This window comes from Trichosurus vulpecula, chromosome 2, assembly GCF_011100635.1.
Source record: "Trichosurus vulpecula isolate mTriVul1 chromosome 2, mTriVul1.pri, whole genome shotgun sequence".
Classification (NCBI taxonomy): domain Eukaryota; kingdom Metazoa; phylum Chordata; class Mammalia; order Diprotodontia; family Phalangeridae; genus Trichosurus; species Trichosurus vulpecula.
Window position 1 is genome coordinate 317,664,076 of NC_050574.1, and position 20,537 is coordinate 317,684,612.

The 20,537-nt window shown below is 39.3% G+C and overlaps 1 protein-coding gene across 2 annotated transcripts in view; it reads right to left on the minus strand.

Annotated features, from left to right (window-relative positions):
* Nucleotides 1–8,366, minus strand: part of SLC25A36 (solute carrier family 25 member 36) — a 46,949-nt gene extending 38,583 nt beyond the window's left edge. The window contains exon 1 of one of the 2 annotated variants that reach the window (XM_036745412.1): nt 7,958–8,366. In XM_036745412.1, coding sequence (XP_036601307.1) covers nt 7,958–7,998 — 41 coding nt within the window. In that variant the 5' untranslated portion in view covers nt 7,999–8,366. The remainder of the gene's footprint in view (nt 1–7,957) is intronic. The other variant, XM_036745413.1, reaches the window with a different exon arrangement.
* Between the last annotated feature and the right edge of the window lie 12,171 nt (nt 8,367–20,537).

Genomic DNA, 20,537 nt, shown 5'->3' on the forward strand with positions numbered 1-20,537 from the left:
CAAGAAAGAATTAAAGGTCTTAAATGGCTTTCAAGAATTGGACAAGGCCTATTTATAAAAGGTCAACTTTCTCCATATGGGGTATAAATTACATAGTACAATTTATAATAATGGAGATTGAATCATAGCTATGAAGTTTTGGAGGGAACGCTGCTATGGTCTAATACATACTGAGGAATAAAGACACTAAATTTGTGTTGCTTTTTGAACCAGTCTCAATATTTTAGTTAAACTTTGTCTTTACCAGTGTTTATAACTCTATTTAGTTATCTTTAAAGTAAAAACAAAATTGAGATAAGGTTTCAAGCCAATTTGGAATACTTATTGGTTTTTTAACTATACTGAAATAGAAGACTATTCTAGCAACTACAAGAAATCATTAGGAACCAACTTTTAAAATACATCCTCCTAAAACTAAGTATTGACTAGCTCAATCACTTGTAGAGGGAATATAATCAATTATGCTTTTTGATCCTGTATCTGGCTCTTCAAAACTACATCCTAATTAAAGCCACCTTCTTACCTTTGAATAATATTTAGTAAACATTTACTTGCATAAAAGACTATGCTTTACATAGTCTAACAGCTAAGTACATGGAAAAGACACTTTTACATAAGATACAAGAGGTACAAGTACAAAATCAAGTTATTATCTATGTTGTACACTTTGAGGAGACATTTAAATAGAAATAGAAGCTACAGATCTTGTCTTATAACCAGTTCACATATAAAATACACATAAAACATAGGAATGGATTAAATACCAATATTGCATTGATCATTGCCTAAAGTAGAACACTGATTCTGGACATGAGTTAACAAAATATACCTGTCAAGTTTTTTTTTTAACTAAAGACTCAACTGTAAGATTTTCAGCATTTTAAAAGTGAGAGTAATCATCTGGCATCACAGAAATCCTACAATTTAAAGGGAACTGAAATCTTGAAAGGTTAAGTCATTTTCCTACCTAGTTTGTGGTAGGTAGTCTGACTTTTCTAAAAAACCTGCCAGCTACCTACTTTTTTTTGGTCTTGTGATTTCTAGGTTAATTAATTCTACCAATGTAAACTGGCAACTGTTCAGCAATTTAGTCTTGGAAAGCTGCCTGAGACCATGAGGGGTTAAATAACTTGTCCTGGGTCACACAGCCAATGTGTGTCACAGGCAGAATATCAACCTAGGTCATCCCAACTCCAAAGGTGGCCCTTTATTCAAGACTCCCTGCCTAGTACACTAAAATTCATAGACATTTGCTAGCTAGAATGAATAGTTCTTCATTATCCCCATGTAAAGTAAGGAAAAGTTTAGTATGGAAGTTTGGAGATTTGATGAAAGAGTAAAGATGCCAAAAAAATTAAATCAATTTTGAACTGTTTCCTTTACTTCTGTTATAGATGGAAAATATAATCTTTTCAGATCTATTTACTATTGGGATAAAGGCAGTGGAGACAAACATCGAAGATGACCAATAGTGTGGCTTTTTTCCTTTAAGTTTATTTAGCCAGAAGGAAGTTTTCATATATAATTGGTTTATAAATTACCTAACATCTAAGAACAGAAAACATATCTTATTAACTCTAACGAATTCTATGCCGGTAGCTAAATTACAGTATTTAAATTGTATTTGACGATTGGTTCTAAATGAAACAACCTGGTTCAAATTTAATTGAAAAATAAATAAAACACAAACAAAACAATGGTTACCAGAATACAATTAACATGTGTATTTTGGAAAGGACAGAGTTTGTAAACATATCTAGCAAAAAAGGAATGAACCTACAAGTTATGAGAAATTTTATAAAACTTTTAAAAATGTAGTTTGTACCCGAAGATTTAAATAGGACATAGACATGTTAATGCTATGGTTTCAGATAAAATTAAACTTCTGATAACTTGAAGATAGTACCATAGCTTTCAAAGATGCTATATTTACCTGTTGTTTAAATAGTGGGTGTTAGTTAAGTTTTTTTCTGGTTAGTTCCATTATGTTTTTATTATAGGAAATTAAAGAATGCCTTAGAAATATAGTCTTGTCTAAAGATAGCAAAACTATTTTAATATTGGAAAACTGCAGTTTAGGATTTGATTTGATAATGTTATCATAATCCTGTCTGTGAGGATTATCTCACTGTGTCTATGAATTATTCAAATTGTGAAATATTCCTATAGCAAATTGTTCCAATATATGTGGGCACTGTTCAGACTTTCAATCTCATTCTCCCAGAAGCACAACATAATATTTAATATTTTGGGTACCTATAATACTGCTGAAAGTGAAGCGTTAAGGAGAACTTAAAAGAAAATTATAGATTCGTGCTTATTGTGCACAAGTACAAAGATTGTATTAGGTGATCTTTCTGTTAGAAAATAAAAATATCTTCAGACGCAATTGAGGCTTTAGAGTAAATAGTACAAAGACTATTAAAAACATAGGATATTCTAAACTCTTCCTACACAGCCAAGCAACATGTAACAAATTTAATGAAAAAGGATACAGTAATTTGTTGCTTTAGTGGCACACAGTATTAACTAATAAATGAGAGACTAACTTCCTCTACCAAAGCAGGCTGGCAACTTTCCTGTAATTTATAATCTCAGAGAGTTGCCTAGTGCCCTGAAAGATTAAGTGAATTGTTCAGGCTTGAAGAACTAGTGTCTGAATAGAGACCTGAACCCTGGTCTTTCTGACTATGGTTAGTTCTCTAGCTACTATGGCAGGCTGCTTTCATTTTGAATGCTTAACAGTGGGAGGAAACACAAGAGATTATATGTAAGATTTTAGGTCCAGAGGAAAAACTACTTGGAAAAAGACTGCTTCATTTTTTGAGCTAATAATTAAATTGAACAATTAAGTATCTACATGTATACTACTTAAATGTCCAGATACATATTTTATAAACTATAAAATGCTAAGAAATCAAGTTGATGGTTGAAATTTATTCAACAAAACAAAACAAACATATGACAAGCAACTACTGCGGATTAATAAAATTATTACACCTGCAGTGATGTTTCCCAATTGTTACTCTGATGTAATATATATATATATGTATTATATGAAATATAAAAAAGATTTAATCATGCTCAGCATATCATCCTTAACCTAGGCAGTGGAATGTAGTTTTTGTAAAATTTTTCAACAAAAATGGCTAGTGCTTAAACGATTAATCCGTAATCAGAAATTTTAATTAATTAGCAGCATTACTGAGCACTCCAATATCACTGTTTTATTATACTCAAATAAGTTTCTGAAAAAGCCAAAAGACAGATGTCAATATTAATATTTTCTTAGTTTTAGGTTTTTGTACTATGCTAAAAACAGTATTTTATTGAAATAAAATTTAGTTTAGTAATTCTAAATGAATTACAAGGAAGGAAAGATGACCTTCAGTGATAAAAAAACTGTCAAAGAATTTCATGTGCAAGAGTAATTGTTGGACACGTGCAAGGTGAATGGCTTTGAGCTTTGTTACTATTCTATGCTTCTTGGCCCATGCAAGGCCAATAGTTTCATATGGGGCCAGAATCATAAGATGTGCTCAGCAAGCAGGTAATGCATTTGATTGGTCTTTCCAAGAGCTTTTAAGTAGAACCAAAAGCTGCAGGACTGGATCTGTCCTGGGATGCATCAGAAGAGAAATGAGGGTGAATGGGGACAGAGAATCAAAGACAAAATCCAAAGACTTACCACTCCATGGTTTTAGATAGCTAACAAAAATACAGTAAGAACCAAATTATCGCCAGTTACATTACAGACAGAAAATTTTATATTTAAATTTTAAAAAAGGAAGCCTTAGATATGAGCTCAAAATAATCTTTACACATGCAAAGTTTTCACAAGTGTCAATTTGCTTTAATGTCAATGGCAAAAAATGAAGACTTGGATCAAATGATCTGCAAGGTTACTTTTAGCACTACAATTTCATAATCTTTTATATTTATATACTTTTTGGCATCCATTCACCTTCCTATTCACCACTTACTGCTCTCCTAACAGCACTATATAAAGAAATGACTGCCTGCCTATAATCAAATATGCTCATAGTTCATTCCTCCCAATGTAACCTAAAAAAAATTATATGCAGATTATAATGCAGGCAAAGCTTATATTTTTATGCCTTCTGCTTAATTTTCTTTTATATTTGAGTATATTCTTATTTGTAAGGCTGTTTTAATGTTTTTACAGTTTTACTAGGGCAAAAATGCACAAATATCATTATTCCAGTTATTTTTAATTTATATAAATGTTTGTATAGACTGTCTAAAAATGATGCTATTCTTAGGTACCCTCCAACATGTGGGGCAGATCCTCTACGAAGGAAGGAACTATGGGGATAACATGGACAAGAATTGCATGGGATGCCTCAGAAGGTACAGATGGGATGCAATCTGCACTGATAAAGGTAATATCCACAAAGTAAGACCACAGATTCAGTGAAATGTCTATAAATACTGTGATTGTGAGAACATTTATACATTTATGTTAATAATGACAAATATCCATTGGCTATTATTTTTACTGTACCACAACTGAGAAATGATCTATCTAAAAATACTCTACAAGGTCAGCAATCTTTTCAGTCCTAGGTACTGTTAATGAATGATGCTAAAGAATGAAATGGTTTGTTCCTTCAAGGGCTAAGACAGGCAAAGGAGAAAGAAAAGGGGCTAGGGGGAAAAGAAAGTAAGTAAAAGAGAAAAACAAAGACGTTAAAGAAGGTTTAAAGAGGAAATGGAAGAATGTAAAAATTACCATAAATGCCAGAATACTCTGTGTATATACAAGATATAGGTCTTTATAACACATACACTTATGATAATATCTGCACAACCAAGATTTTCAATTCCTAGGATATGACTCTTTTAATGGAGCAATTTCTGATATAAGAGCATTGTAATAGCAGTAATACAATTTGGACAGTTTAAGAGTTCATCATAAAGAAATATCTTATATTGTTAACATTTCTAAAGTTCTCTCAATATAGAAAAAAACTGCACAGAAAAATGGAAAGAGAATACCAAAATTTAAAATATGCCACAAAATTTTTGGTTTCTTTTCAATCTCTTCTAATATGCAATATCCCTCTTCCCATTTGTGTTAAATGATGTAAAGCTAGGCACAATCAATATAGTAGTAACTACTGGAACTTTGCCTCAAAAATTTCAAAGAACATTTTAGTCTATATAGCTTCTTTTATTTTTTGTAAAAAAATTACAAAAATAACACAAAATGTAAATTATATCTAAGACTGTACCATGGTCACATTTTTTTTTAAGGCAGCAACAGTTAATTTGCAGCCAGTTATTTCTAAAACTGGAGTGATTCAAAGACAGACCTTACAAACAACTCTGAATATTAACTCTGCCAATAAATGAGACCAAAGGGTGTCTTTTGGGAAGCACGGGGTATGCATGTGAGTAAGTCAGATGAATACAGGGTACAGTGCCAGCTTTCAAATGTTTCTTATTTAACAATGCTGCTTGCTACTTGAATTTGCGATCCTTATAAGCCAATATATGCACAATATAGCTACTACCTACTTGATAATGTATCAGTAAACACTACTGGGCAGTTTGAAAGCTCTTATGTGTTAAAATTTTCTTGATCATAAACTTCAATGTTATTGTAAAATATTATAGTATTCATAAAATTTAACTCATCAATTTCTCAAAACATTTATGACCTTTAATAATTTAATCCATATAATAACCACAGCTTCTTTCCCTTAGAGTCAGGAAGACCTGAGTTCAAGGTTTACTTCTGACAAACACTGGTTGTGACCACAGACAAGTCACTCAAACCTCTCAGGGTCCCAGGCAAGTAAGACTGTAACTTACAAAGAACTTGTGGATCAAGACCAGTGGAGGGAGTTTCAACACTGGTAGTTCCCCACACTGGGGGTATTGGTTTAAGCTGGTAAACCTGATCCCTGATCCCTGAAAAATCTTTTAGATTCAAATTCTAGGTCTTTAAAAAAAAAGTTTGCCCAAGAAAGGGCCAGTCTTGGAATCAGAAAAACCAGGGTTCAAGTCCTACTTCTAACACATCAAACCTGCATGAGCATAGGCAAGTCACTTAGTTTTTTCATTGTCTCCATGGGACTCTTAAGAACATGTGTTGATATGCATAATGTAAAAGGAGATCCTCACATTGATAAAACTTAAGTTGTAGGAAAAAAACCCATGAAATTTAAAAAACAAACTGTGTGAAGATTTTCCATTATAGAGACAAAATAACTTACCAGTGATGCTAATCTAATATGAACTCAGAATCTACTTTATTTGAAATGAGTGATGTTACCAAGATTAAATAGATGTAATAATTTTTTTCTTTGAAACTCATAGATCCTGCAAAGTGAGGCACAAGTTTAGTGAAAAGAGAACTAGACTTAGTATTAATATTAACTCCAAAGCTTACAATATAATTGAATTTGGGCAACTAATTTCACCCTTCTCTGTAAAATGACAGGACAGAGCTAGATGATCTCTAAGGCCTTTTCCAGTTCAAAATCTATGATACTAAGATCATAAAAGGGTTTAACTAGTTAAAAGGAAAAATGTCCTCAGGTTATTTTGGGGTCTAACAAAAGTGCATTAATTAGCAATTCAGTCCATCTCTCTAACCCAAAACATTTCTTTGGGGGAAAAAATCTTGGTCAAAATTACATGCTAAAATTTTTATCACTTCCAATTGATACAGAAAACATATTACCTCAGGTTAAAGATTTGCAAAGTAAACCATCAAAGGGCATTTTAAGGTGTCTAACTGTATTAAACCTTGTACAAAGAGTTAGTGTCCTAACCTTATGAAACTGACAACATACATCTTTAACTGTATAATTGTGTGCCATAAAACTTAGCCTAAAAGATCCTCTGACCCTGTCTCAAGCAATTTAGTTTAAGGGCCTTACTTTTAGTCTTCTATGACATTTTATTAAGATTCCATTATATTTCTCAAAACCCCTCAGAAAAAGCAAACATAAATGATCCTCTTCATTAGATAACAGAAAAGGTAGAGAGACCATCAGGAGTCTGAGATTTGAGTTCCAGTTTCTGTAAACACTGGCAAACTATTGGCAAACCATGGATATTCTCCCCAGTTAACCCCATTAAAGCAAAAGGGAATGTGGCCTGTCTACAAGTTTTTCCATTAGGTAACACATTTGGGGCGGGGGTGGGGGGTGGGTAGGTTGCTTCCCACTTGAGGGTCTCAGCTGTGCCCCCGGTCATGCACACAATAGGCTCTCAGGCACTTCTCTGCCCCATCCATAAGCACAGAGTGGGTCAGCAGCATCGGAGCTGGGGCTAGAGAAGAATCCGGAGCCTTTCCCCTTGGGCTGCTCCTAAAGCCTCCTTGGAACCCACATCAAGCGAGGCCGGGAGCCAGGGCCGGCCCGGAGGCCTGGAGCCGCTCCAAGGCACCCATTTTGTCCCCGGATGCTCAGTTTCTGGGTCTTCCTCCCCCTCTTCTCGTTCTTCCTCCTCCTACGAGCTTCCCCCCACCCCGCCCTCCGACAGTCCCCACCTGCCAGGCCTCCTAGGCTACATGAGGCCAGGCGGCCCCGGGAGCGAGGACTGGCGGCCGCCGCCGCCGCCTCCTCCTACTCCCCCTGAGTCCGCCAGTACCCCCACCCACCATGCTCCCTCCCCCTCCTGCCTCCCCGGCTCTCAGGGGAGGGGATGCGCGCGGAGCGTTTTGGCAAAATGTGACAGGCAAGCTGTTAATTATGTTTTTTTTGTCTTTTTTTTTATTTCAATCCCGCCGCTGGCTCCGCACACCCCCCCTCCCCCGACTCGGCGAGTCCCCCGGCCTCATCCCCACCCCCACACCCGCGGCTCCAGGCAGTCCCTCTCCCCCAGCCCCTCCTTCCCTAGCTCTGTAGCCGTCCCCCCCCCTCCCCCGCCCCGGCCCATTTCCTTTTTCTCTATTCTCCTCTCCGTTCCCCCAGGTCCGTACCCTCCAGCAAACAGATGCACCAACGTGTCGCTCTGGTTCATTCTCTCTCCCGCATGTCCCCCGAGAGCAGAAGGCTGGGCCGGGACGAGGCCGGGCGGCGGCGGTGGCTTGGCTCCCTTGGCAGGCCCGAGCTGCGCAGCTCAGACGTCTGGGCAGGGGGGGGGGGGTGGGCAGCAGAGAGGGGGTGGCCGCGGTGGAGTGGGGGGTGGGTTCAAGGCAACCGCGGCGCAGCTGCTTCCCCCCGCCCGCACCTCGGCTCCTCGGCTCCCAGAGCACGCAGCCCCCGCGTCCGCACTCCCCACCTACGCCTTCGCCGCCGCAGCCTCAGTCACCTTCGCCTCCCTCCCGGCTTGGCTAGAGGCCCGGAAAGCGGACCTAGGGAAAGGCAGGCGAGCGAAACGGGGGCCACAATCTTGAATATTCAAATGACCCCGACATAAACAGAGGCTCCTATTGGCCCGCGTCCGCCGTGGCGTCACATCGCCCGCACGCCGCTTTCACGTGATCAATAAGAGGCTTCTCAATGAAAGCCGGAGTGGGGGGGAGAGTTGCGTGGGGGGAGGGGGCGGCAAAGTGGCATGGTTGGGTACTGTGGTGGACTCCGTGTAGGGGAGCGCGTGCCTCTTGGGCCGGCGCCGGCTCAGGTTGTTCACGTTCTGCGTACGACGACGACGCCGGAGGCTGGATGGCGGCCACAGATCCGGGGCTTGGAGGCCTGGGCAGCCAAGCGAAAAAGGAGGAGTGGGGGTGGGGGGTGGGGGGGGACAGCTCCAAGCACAGTAGCGCAGTTAGCGTCCGGTGTCCTTCCAGTGCCCTACATTTGCAGGGCCGGGTAGCCTGGGCAGTGGGTTATTGTCACACTGACCTTGCTCCATCTGACTTCACTGACTTGGGGTCGAATAGCTTCAAGACCATTGCATTCTCAGAAGGGAAAGGCTAGGGAGAAAAAACAAAAAATCACCCACCAGAGAAGGATCAGAAAGTCCCAACCGTCGGGGGTTAAAAAGAAAACGTTTTAAAACTCGTGGATCTTTTTTTTTTTTCATTTTTCTTTGAGGTTTACATTTCTGGAAGTGTAGAGTTGAAACCACTTCGCCCCATTTAGCCCTCATATTATGTGGGAGTCAATATCTCATTTGAGCTATGTTAGCAAAGCTTAGATTGTTCTTAAGCACTTAAAGATCTGTAAGAATGGGGGGTCTAGGTGTGAACAAAGTTTTAGGCTGTTTTTAAGCAATCATATATTTGTAGAGCGGAGTGCATCTCACACCAGCCCTGATGATATGTCACTCTGGGCTACTGAGTCATTTAATATTTTCTGCTTGAGAATACAATTCAGTTGTTCACTATTTGGGAGCTAGTCCTGGACCTGGGTTTGGGAGAGTAGCTCCAGAGGATAAGCTGTATGTGGGGGACTCATGCAAGATAAACATTGAACTGTATACATTTTTGAGGACCGACTAAGAGATTCTCTACCCTGAACTCTTTTGCTATTGGATGCCCTAGTTTTCAAGGTCAACTAAAGAAAAATTAGCATTTTTAAAAGTGCATTTTGCAGTTATTGTTTCCAATATGTTTTCTTCAAAGTAGTTCAGTTCTTTTGAGATAACCTTTGCTTATTTGAATATTTAAATATTAATATTTGTATTGCTGTACTCTTATGAGTATGAATTTTATATCCCTGAAATACTAGTGTGTAAAAGTTCATCTAGAGCACACTGATAGCTCAAAAATATGCATTTTTTTCTTTTTTACTTTTAGACAGACCTAGAATGACTGTGACATGAATCCAGATAACTTTGTTCTTTATGGACTGCTCCTCCTTAGGAAAAGGTTTGCCTGCTGGCCGAGAAAATTCCCCCTCTCCCCTCTTATGAGTCCTCCTCCCCCAAGTATAACAAAGTGCTTACTCCCCTTTTGGGAACTCCAAGGCTCTGTGAGTACACCCCCCCCCCTTTTAATGGTTAACCTACTTGTTCTTGTGAAAAGTGAATTAGAAACTCGATTTGGATAGCTTCAAGGATCTGTTTGGGGAAAATTTTGGATGCCCTTTATGTACAGGAACCCAAGAAGAAATTTTCCTGGAACTCCTAGGAAAAATTTGGGTCTACCCTGGTTAGAAAGGGACACCTGGGGATTTGGTCCATGAGTCCATTTGGATTCCTTATGTGTTTCAGGGATCCCTGGAGAAAATTAGGAAGCCTTATGATGTTTTAGGGACCCAGGGGAATTTTTGAAGGTTAAATCTTTTCTCTTCGTGTGAATGCTTAGTTCGGGGGTGGGGGAGGGGCGGCCTTAGTGGAAGAGAGAAAGGGCCAAGTGCCCCAGTCTTGCTACTCCTTTCATATGTGCAGACCCAGAGCTCGGTTGCCAACTTCTAGCCAAATTGGTTTGGATTCTCACTTGAGGGTGAAGGTGGCTTCCAGTTGCCTCAGGTCCCTAATGCTCTGGGATGTCTGTAGGGACTAAACTTTCCTTCTTATATAAGAAACTTGATTTTTTTTTTCCTTTTTAAGTTAATCATTGATGAAATATGGCTTAAGTGTGTGGGTCCAGAGAAGGGAGGTCCCTCCATAGGAAAGTGAGAATGAAGACTCCCCTGACTCACCCCTCCCCGGTGTTTAAGCACCAAACCAAATATGTTTAGGTTCTCATTTGAAAGATCAGATAATTTCACCTTAATAACTTTGCCTTAATCTGAAATCTATGTGAGAAAAGCCCTACATGCTTTGTTGTTGTTCAGTCTTGTCTGACTTTTGGGAGACCCCATTTGTTTTTTTGTTTTTTGTTTGCAAAGATACCGGAGTGGTTTGCCATTTCTCTCTTGTGTTGGCAATCAAAATGGGCTCTTAGCACTTAGTTCAACCAAGTGCCCTTGAAGAGTTTGGCCTTTACTTCCTTGATTAAATTAGGAGTCCTTGACAACCTCCTTGCCTCAAGGGAAAGCTGAGTTTACATGGGTTTGAGTGACATGTTTGTGACATCAGAGGCTTTTAGACCATGTGGCTTTAAGTCTCATCTTTGTGACGATTTTAGGTCACATGGGTGAGTCGCATGTGTGACTCACTCTTGACCCTGAAAAAGATATAAAACCAGGGGTTGGCTTTCTCTTTTTCAGAGCTCTGACCCACAGCTGTGGTGGCTCACGTGACTCTGAGCCAGCCCTTGTTAGAAGCTCCCGGGATGAACTTAGATGTTGGTAACTATGAATTATATTTGGTTTGTCTGTTGATGTTTGTAATTTGTATTTGCTCTGAAGTTCAGGGTGCTGGCTTTTCCCCTTGAACTATGTGAATGGTATTTGTATGCTGGATTAAAGTGAGATTGTCAACTTGCTTTCCTTAGTAAAGCAGATCAAAAGAACCTGGGCTTTGGCAGCATCCCGGCAGCTGGTTGTTGTTGATTTTACACCCACCACAGCAGCTGCTAGCTGGATTGTTGAAACATCTCTCCAGCTGATTTTACTATAAGGAAACTGAGGCAAATGGAGTTAAGTGACTTGCCGAGGGTCACAAAGCTAGTAAGTATCCCAGGTCAGATTTTAGCCCAGGTCCTCCTGACTCCAAGCCTGATGTTCTGTTCTATACACTGTGCCACCTACTTGCTTCTTATATGTGTAGGGAACTCTGTAAGGGACCAGGCTTTCCCTTTGAGAAGGGAGGCTTGATTTCTCATCCTTTTTCCTTTTCCTTTACTATTTTTGGGTTGTGGATACCTTTTTGCAAGCAAAACATTCAAAAAGGAAATGTCTACCAAAGTCGCTAAGAGCTATCCAGGATTTGGGACTATGGACTTTGCCAAACACACTCTAGTAGAATTGCTAAGGAAATCAAATATTAAAACAGGAAGAGTCAAAATCACCTTAGTCCACTTAGGCCTGAAACATTAGGTCAGAATTCATCTTGATTGTTGGCTATGTGTGAACAAAGCCTAGATAACTGGCTAGGTAGACAGGAAGTCTGTTCAGATTGATGCAGGAACTTGGACACATCTTCTGGGGCCTGTATAAAACCACTGAGCTAATTGGAAGCAGGGGAATCAGGTTTCTGTTAGGCAGAGAAAAGAGAGCATTCCATCTAAAAGGTCTGGAGAATTTGGCCTTTTTCTTCAGATCCTAGCAGCAGAATAATGCAATGACAGCAATATCTGCCTCAGGAGCCAAGGGCAGACTGGATGTGATGAGGAAAGCAGATTCAAGACTCCACAAAGAGCCCTGAATAAAGGCCACTACCCTAGACCTCAAGGGAATATTTTGAGGAATCCAGCAAAAAAGACTTTAAGGAATTGTGACTTACTGCTTTGCCACATGCGCTGTCTAAGCTTGAGCCCACTTTTCCCTGAAAAGTATATGAACTGTGGAGAGTAAGTTACATATTTTGGGGGAAATGTTTTGTACCAGACATGCTTACTATATCACCTTAAAATAATCCTAGAACTCTAAGGGAGATGTAGCTAAACATGCTTTGTGAACCCAAACTCATCACTGCAAGTGGGAGTTGGGATACTGGTCTAAGCTTTTATTGTTGATACCACAACCTGAAACCATGTTTAACCTGGATGAAGCAGCTTGACATTTTGCAGAAAGAAGCCTTGGAAATAATGCTAGCTTTCAAGTCAAAGGACCTATGTTTGAATGCCTGTTTTGCCTCCTGACTGTCTATGTGACCTTGAACAAGTCGTTATCTCTCTGGATTTCATTGTCCTCGTCTATAAAGTAGATGGGCTGTATGATTTCTGAGATCCATTCCAGTTTTGATATCCCATGGTTCTACTGTCTTTTATGGTTCAATCACTAAGTATTTTTGTTGTCGAGTCATTTTCTGACCCTTTGTGACCCCATTTGGGTACTTTTTTTTTTTTGGCAAAGATGCTGGAGTGGTTTGCCATTTCCTTCTCTGGCTCATTTTACAGATGAAGAAACTGAGCAAACAGTTAAATGATTTACCTAGCATAACAGAGCTGGTAAGTGTCTTGAAGCCAGATTTTAACTCACAAAGATGAGTCTTCCTGACTCCAGGCCTGGTGCTTGATCCACTGCACCACCTAACTGCCCCTCAATAACTATCAGGTGCCTACTTTAGAATCATAGATCTAAGAACTAGAAGGGATCTCAGAGGCCACTCAGTCTGACCCCCTCATTTTATAATTGAGGAAATGGAGACTCTAGGTTCTAGGTGTCTCAGTTCACTCAGGAAATAGATATCTGAGGTAGGATAGGAACTCAGACCTTGTAATTCTAAGCCTAGTGCTCCCTCCACTGTATCAGGTGGCCTTCACCAAGCACTCTATTAGGTACTGGGGATCCAAAGCAGAGAGAAAATGTCGCTGCCATGGAGGAATTTATATTATGATGGGGAGACAACATGTGCACTTGTAAGTAAAAACAAAATGAAAATGTTAGTTTTGTTGGGGTATGGCACTAGTGGTTGGGATGATCAGGAAAGGCTTTATTAAGTAGCAGGAAGCCTTTAGTTGGTCTGTGAAGTCAACAGGGATTCTAAGAGTGGAAGGTGGGGAAGGAATCCATTGCAGACACTGAGTCTGTGAAAAGACAGGGAGACAGAGAAGGACATTCATGTGTGAGGAACAGCTGGAAGGCCAGTTTGTCTGGACTGGAGTGCTCGAGGGAGAGGAAGGTATAATAAGTGTACTTAGAGGAATGGTAGTTTGGAGCCAGGTTGGGAATGGCTTTGATTGCTAAACAAGAATTCAAATTTTACCTTAGAAGCAATCAATCAGCAAGCTATTATTAAATGCCTACTAGGTGCCAGGCACTAAAGAAATTGCCTTTCTGGTTGGTCTCCTGGGCTTAAGTCTTTCCTCAAGTCTCTTAGTTGTTGGTGACCTCTCTAAACTGCAGGTCCAACTTTATTGGCTTTGAACATGAGTCCTAAGTCTGTCACTCTATCATATGCACGACCAACTCCAGGCAACTTAACTCCATCTTCACCTCTGTGAGTCTCAGTTTCTGCATCTGAAAGTGGAGATAGTAATAATTGTATTATTTACTACACATATGTTTTTTAATGTGAAAATTACCTTGTAGACTTTAAAATATATAAATGAGTTGTTACAGAGGATGTCAAAGATTACTCTGAGGTATCAAGCTAGGGTGCCTGGGAGAAGGGTGCTGTCTTTGCTAATACCAAAATAAATGTGCTACCAGTGCTGAGGTTGCTTGGTAAAGATTTATTACAAAGCCTGTAGCCAACCCAAAACCACAGTTACAATTTGCCCACATAGAATGAGGTGAGGATAGTTGTGGGAGAAACCATTTCCTGGCTACACACTCAAGGAATTCAAACTAATATGAAAAAAAAATGTTAAACAAAACAACATCCCTACTTAAAAATACCATAGAAGAAAAGGTTTTCAATCTTTTCATCCTGGGTCATTCACTGACTCCTCAATCATGACTCTTTCAAGTGTTTGTAAATTATTTTGTACCCCCTGCTGAGGGAACAGCCCTCCCTCAACTTCTTCCCTTCCTAGTTTTCTCCCACCTCAAGCGCTTCCTGCCTTAGAGCCCTTTTTGATTACATCTTTCCCGCTTATTTCACCATCCCAAATCCTGCCCCTCACTGACATTACAGTGTTCTAGAATGTCCTGTTCTCTGGAACATAATAAGTGCTTGATCATGATTTTTTGGGAATCATTTAACCATGTGCGTGCCATATCATCTCTAGGAGAAGGAAAGCTCCTTGAGGGTAGGACTTTCATCTTTCATCTTTATCTTTCTCATTTTAAGGCAAAAGTCCTTGCAAAGAGTGGGTGTTCAATAGACGTATAATTTGGTAGAATTTATTCTTTTACTACGTATATGATCTTTATTACACATATTGATCAAGTTCCTCCTGTGTAGAAGGCCTTGTATAGCCTAGTAATATAACTGCTGCCTCTCACATGTGCCAGATTCATTCTCATCCTTGGGCCTTAGCTCATATCATTCTCCCAACTCATTTGGCACTTATTATGTGCTGCCTTATATCGCTCATGATATTTTCATGTCTAGAAATCTCTATGTCTGTATAGACACACGCATATATATGTATAGATACCCACATAAATGTAGACACACCCATATACATACACACACATAGGAAATATATCTACATGTATGTATTCTTAAATAGATATGTATGTGTAATGCATATATGTAGGGTATACGATAATGATAATAATGATAACACAGCTAACATTTATATAGGGCTTACTATGTGCCAGGTACTGTGCTAAGGGCTTTACAATTATTATTTGATTTGATCCTCATGACAATGATTGGAAATGGGTATTAGTGTTATCCTCTTTTTGCAGATGAGGAAACTGAGGCAAAGAGAGGTTAAATGACTTGCTCAGGGTCACACAGCTAGTAAGTGTCTGAGGGTGGATTTGAACTCAGGTCTTCCTGACTTAAAGCCCAATGCTAAATCCATAGTGTCACCTAATTACCTCCTATATATGTATATGTAGTTTCCTTAACTAGATTTTTAAGCTGCTGAAAGCTGTGTCTTGTTCTTCTATTTTATCTACTTACGCTGCCTAGTACAATACCTTAAACATAGTTGTCAGATCTCCAATCACTATAGCAGATTGGGGAGGACTTAGCAGTGATTAAGGGCAATCAGTGAGGTTCAGCTTTACTGGGGAAAATGTGTGTGGTCTATATTGTAATCCAGGAGAATAGCAAGGATATCAATCCAGAGTCATAGGTAAACAAGTCCAAGCACTAGGTAGGTATGAGAAGGAGCTTGTAGTGGTTCAGAGCTGGACAATTCAACACAGAGTGAGTCAGAAAACATTCTGTTAAGGGGAGCAGTTTGTATTGGAGACATAATGATTGTTCTCTTGGAATTTCTTTTCTTATCGAGTGGTATTTTGTGGTGGTTCAGAGCTTCCCCTCCTCTCTTTTGTGCTGATAAGGAAGCATAGCCTGCTGGGCTCTTCTATAGTAGTTGTTCAATAAACATTTGTCTGTTGGGTTGGAGGGTGGGTCAGTGAGAGGGAATGTATTATATGTAGGTGGTAAAAGTGATAGAGACTGTAGGTGGGTGGATGATCTGGAGATATGTACCAGAAAGACCTTTCACCATAACTAACTCCTGTTACAAACATCTGGTCAGCAAAGACAACAAGAGGTTTCTGAAATATGAACTTTTCCAGGAATAAATTGCTGGCACTGAAATGATTGATCTGGTTAAAAGAATCATGCTGGTAAATGACTCAGTCTGATTTGTGCCACCAGCCTCTTCCATCTTGATGAAATAATTGATCTCCCTTATCTAGAGTCTATAAAGCAGTGGGAGCCTAATACCACAAAATAAGGCCCACATTATTCATGTGGCTCTTAATAAGATGGAATTACTAAAATGAAGCATTTAATTGCATGTTTTATTAATTCTTTCTCCATGAAATATTAATCATGAACTTCTGCTAATACAAAGCTGGCAGCATTGAGTACCTTTGGTTTATGGCCCATCTTTAAACTGCTGTTCTGCAGTTTGTTTCCCATTCTCTTCTTATGAATTGAATCCACCTCATTGTCTCCAACCGCCAATATTATACCTCTACCCAAAGCATGCTGTCTACTCTTTATTTCTCTAATCTCTAATTTTCCAAGAAAATCTACTTTAAATTTCAAAAACAAGTGTTTATACATATACTTAAATACAGAAACACACACACTGAGGCCCAAAGAAATGTGTATATGTATGTTGGTGTCTATAATGTACACACACACACACACACACACACACACACAGAGAAAGGGGGTTGAGGGAAAAGGAAGAAAGAAACCTATAGAGGGAACAGGGGAATTTGGCAACTCAGAGGAATTTGGGGTATATCAGGGGAGGTTGAGGTGAGCAGTATCGCCCTGAATGCTTTATTTTAGTATAAGGAGTATATTTGTGTACACCATACTATTGTGCAATGGGAAAGGTTTAGCCCCTAATAGGCTGTCTTTGTGCTAAAGGAAGCAAGTTACCACCAAGTGGGTCAATCCAAACACACCCTGAATTCCAGTGATTCACCACAGTCCCTAAGTGATTCTCACTGGCCTGGATCAACATTTGAGGATTAGCACTTGAGCTGGAAAAAATAATGTCATCTCTGCACACTGAACGCAGCATGTTACTATTTTTTACTTATCATGTAATAAATATTGCCACCTTCTCTGTATAGAACACCAGTGTCCAGAACCATGGCTTCACTCAGGAACTGAAAGATGGTCAGTCAGACAACATTATGTATTGGGTGACTGCTATGTATAGAATGATATATTGGATGATATAAGAGATAGATAAAATATATGTATATAGAAATGTACATATATTATGAAAGGTAATATGTGTCTATGTGTATGGGTATATATACATATTTATAGAAGAAAGATAAAATATATCTTTTAACCTGTGTGGGGCTCCTAGTATAATGATTTTCCCATTCTTGAAGAAGCCCTGCTCTGTTTGAAGAAATATTTCTCTTGCCTTTGAGGAACTTTAAGACTAATGGAATAAAAATGATCCCTTACCCCAAGTATTCTTACCTCTGAGAGGGAAACATTGACTGCACTTTCAGAGCCTTGCTGATCTAATGAAATAGATACCTAATTCCTGAAGCCCTGGTTCTTATGAAGGAGATACAACTCCTCCACTCAGGAAACTCCCAGTATGAGAAGGGAAGTTGGATACTTCCCCCTGAGAAACTAGCAATATATGGTTGAAATTGTGGTCCTTCAGATTGTTCAGATACCTCAGAGAAGATGGAAAGAAGATGGAAAATATGCATGAGAATTTAGAAACAAAGTGACACTAAAACAAGTACTAATTAATACAGAAGAATGCCTCATTTTAAGCAACCCTAATATTTTGAATTTCTTATTTACAAAATTTTGGAAATGGAAGTCAGTGGAGAAGTGGTATTTATTGTATATAAATTCTACTTTTAGCCCACTTTTAAAAATAATATTTTTCCCAATTACATGCAAAAACAAAATTTTAACATTTGTTTAAAACATTTTTAATTCCAAATTCCCTCCTTCCTTCCCTCTCCTACTCTGTCCTCCCCATCCCGAAGATGGTAAGCAATTTGATACAGATTATACATGGGCAATGATGCAAAACATATTTCCATATTTGTCATGTTGTGAAAGAAAACACCGAAAAACCACCCCAGAAAACTAAAGAAAGTAAAAATGCTTCGATCTTCATTCAAGCTTCTTCAGTTCTTTCTCTGGCAGTGGGTGGCATTTTTCATCACGAGTCCTTTGGAACTTTTTGGATTGTTGTATTGCTGAGAATAGCTAAGTTATTCATAGTTGATCATCATAAAATATTGCTGTTACTGTGTACAATGGTCTTCTGGTTCTGATCACTTTGCATCAGTTCATGTAAATCTTTTCAGGTTTTTCTGAAATCATCTTGTTGGTCATTTCTTATAGTGTAATATTATTCCGTCACAATCATATACCACAGCTTGTTTAGCCATTCCCCAATTGATGGACATCCCTTCAATTTCCAATTCTTTACCACCACAAAAAGAGGTTTAGCCAACTTTTAAAGACATTTCTAGAAAGTGATGGATATCTGTAGCATTTAAATACATGGGTTCTGAGGCCTGAAGAATGGTGATCAGCTTGGTGTTATAATTAGGTGGAAACCTTCTTGGAGGAGATGAATTATAACAAACTGAATTGTGTCACATTTTGTTAAATTTGGGCCAGATTTTGAGAAAAGGAAGATGTTTGAACCTCACTAGCAGTTCAATTCAGCAAGCATTTGTTTAGTGTTATATACAAAGACCTCTCTGTATGTGGGTCTGGGACTACAAAAACAAAAGGAAAACCATCTCTGCCCTCTAGGATCTAATGTTCTTTTGGGGTAATTATAACATAGATAAATATATAAAGCCAAAAAAAATATAGTAGCACCACAGGTATAAGAGCCTAGTAATATTCAGATAGGTCTGAAGCTGGAGGTGGTGGTGGCTGCAGCTGCCCATCAGAGAGTAATCCCTGGGAGTTTAGTGGTTTGTTCTGTTTAGCAGACATCGATCAGCCAATCAATCAATCAGTTAGGTGCATAGAGTGCCAGGCCTAGAGTCAAGAAGATTCATCTTCCTGAATCCAAATTTGACCTCAGACACTAGCTGTGAGACCCTGGGCAAATCACTTAATTTGCCTCAATTTCCTTGTCTGAACTGGAGAAGGAAATGGCAAACCACTCCAGTATCTTTGCCAAGAAAATCCCAAATGAGGTCACCAATAGTCAAACATGACTCAAAAATGTTTGAACAACACCAACAAGTGCTAGGCACTGTGCTAAGCACTGGGGACACAAAAAGAGGTAAAAGACAGTCCTTGCCATCAAGGAACTTACAATCTAATGGAGGGGACAACATAAAAACAAATGTATACAAAGCATACTACATATGGGATAAATAGGAAATAATTAACAGAGGGAAGGTACTGGAATTAAGAGTGGTTGTGGAAGGCTTCCTGTACAAGGTGGGATTTCAGTTGACACTTAAAGGAAGCCAGGGAGGTCAGTAGTCAGTGTGGAAAAGAAAGAGCATTCCAGGCATGGGGGACAGCCAGAAAAAATGCTCGGAGCAAAGAGATAGAATATCTTGTTTGTCCAACAGCTTCCCAGAGGACAAGGAGTATAAGCTGAGTTTTGAGGGAAGATAAAAATTCTCACAGGTGGGGTGGGGTAAATTCCAGGTATGGAGCACAGTATGTGTGAATCTATAGAGGTGATCAGATGAATACACCAATGGAATGTTGAGTATGTGGAATAGCTAGTTTAGCTGGAAGGGAAGATTTTTGAGGGCCTTGAATGCTGGGCTAAGGAGTTTATGTCTTAGCCTTGAGGAAAAAGGGAGTCATCCTAACTCTGAAAGTATGTATCTATTACCTAGCCTTGTAGCTCTTCTGCTGCCTCTCTGCTCCCATGCCCATTTTCTCTCCTTACTGCAACTTCTAGTCACTCTCAGGCCATCACCCATAGTCTGGCTTCACTTTCCTCCCTTAAAAATCTTGACCCTTTAGTCAATCAATTTACTCTGCACTATCATCTGCCCTTGAATTCTTTGCCCTGTTGTCTTGTCACTATATACTCTCATTGTTCATTTTCTCAACTCTTCCTTAACCGCAGCTGAACACCTTAGAAGGGCATATGACCATTCTGATTGTGCCCTTAATAATTTGTTTTGTAATCTCATCTAGGCCCTTACTGTTATATGCCTATTCTTTTAGTTCTTCCTAATCAATTCTCTTGAACTCTATACAGTAGCAGTTCTAATCCTCTTCTCCTTTCAAGCCACCTGTACTCAACTTCTCTCATGCTGAGTGGAATACTTCACCCAGAATTCACTGAACAACTTGAATCTACATATAGGGAGAGTTTTCTCATCTCTAATTCCACACTTAAAATGAACCCTCATTTCAGAAAAAACCTGGAAAGACTTATATGAACTGATGCAAAGTGAAAGGAGCAGAACCAGGAGAACATTGCACACAGTAACAACAACATTGTGTGATAATCAGCTATGAACGATTTAGCTCTTCTCAGCAATTCAATA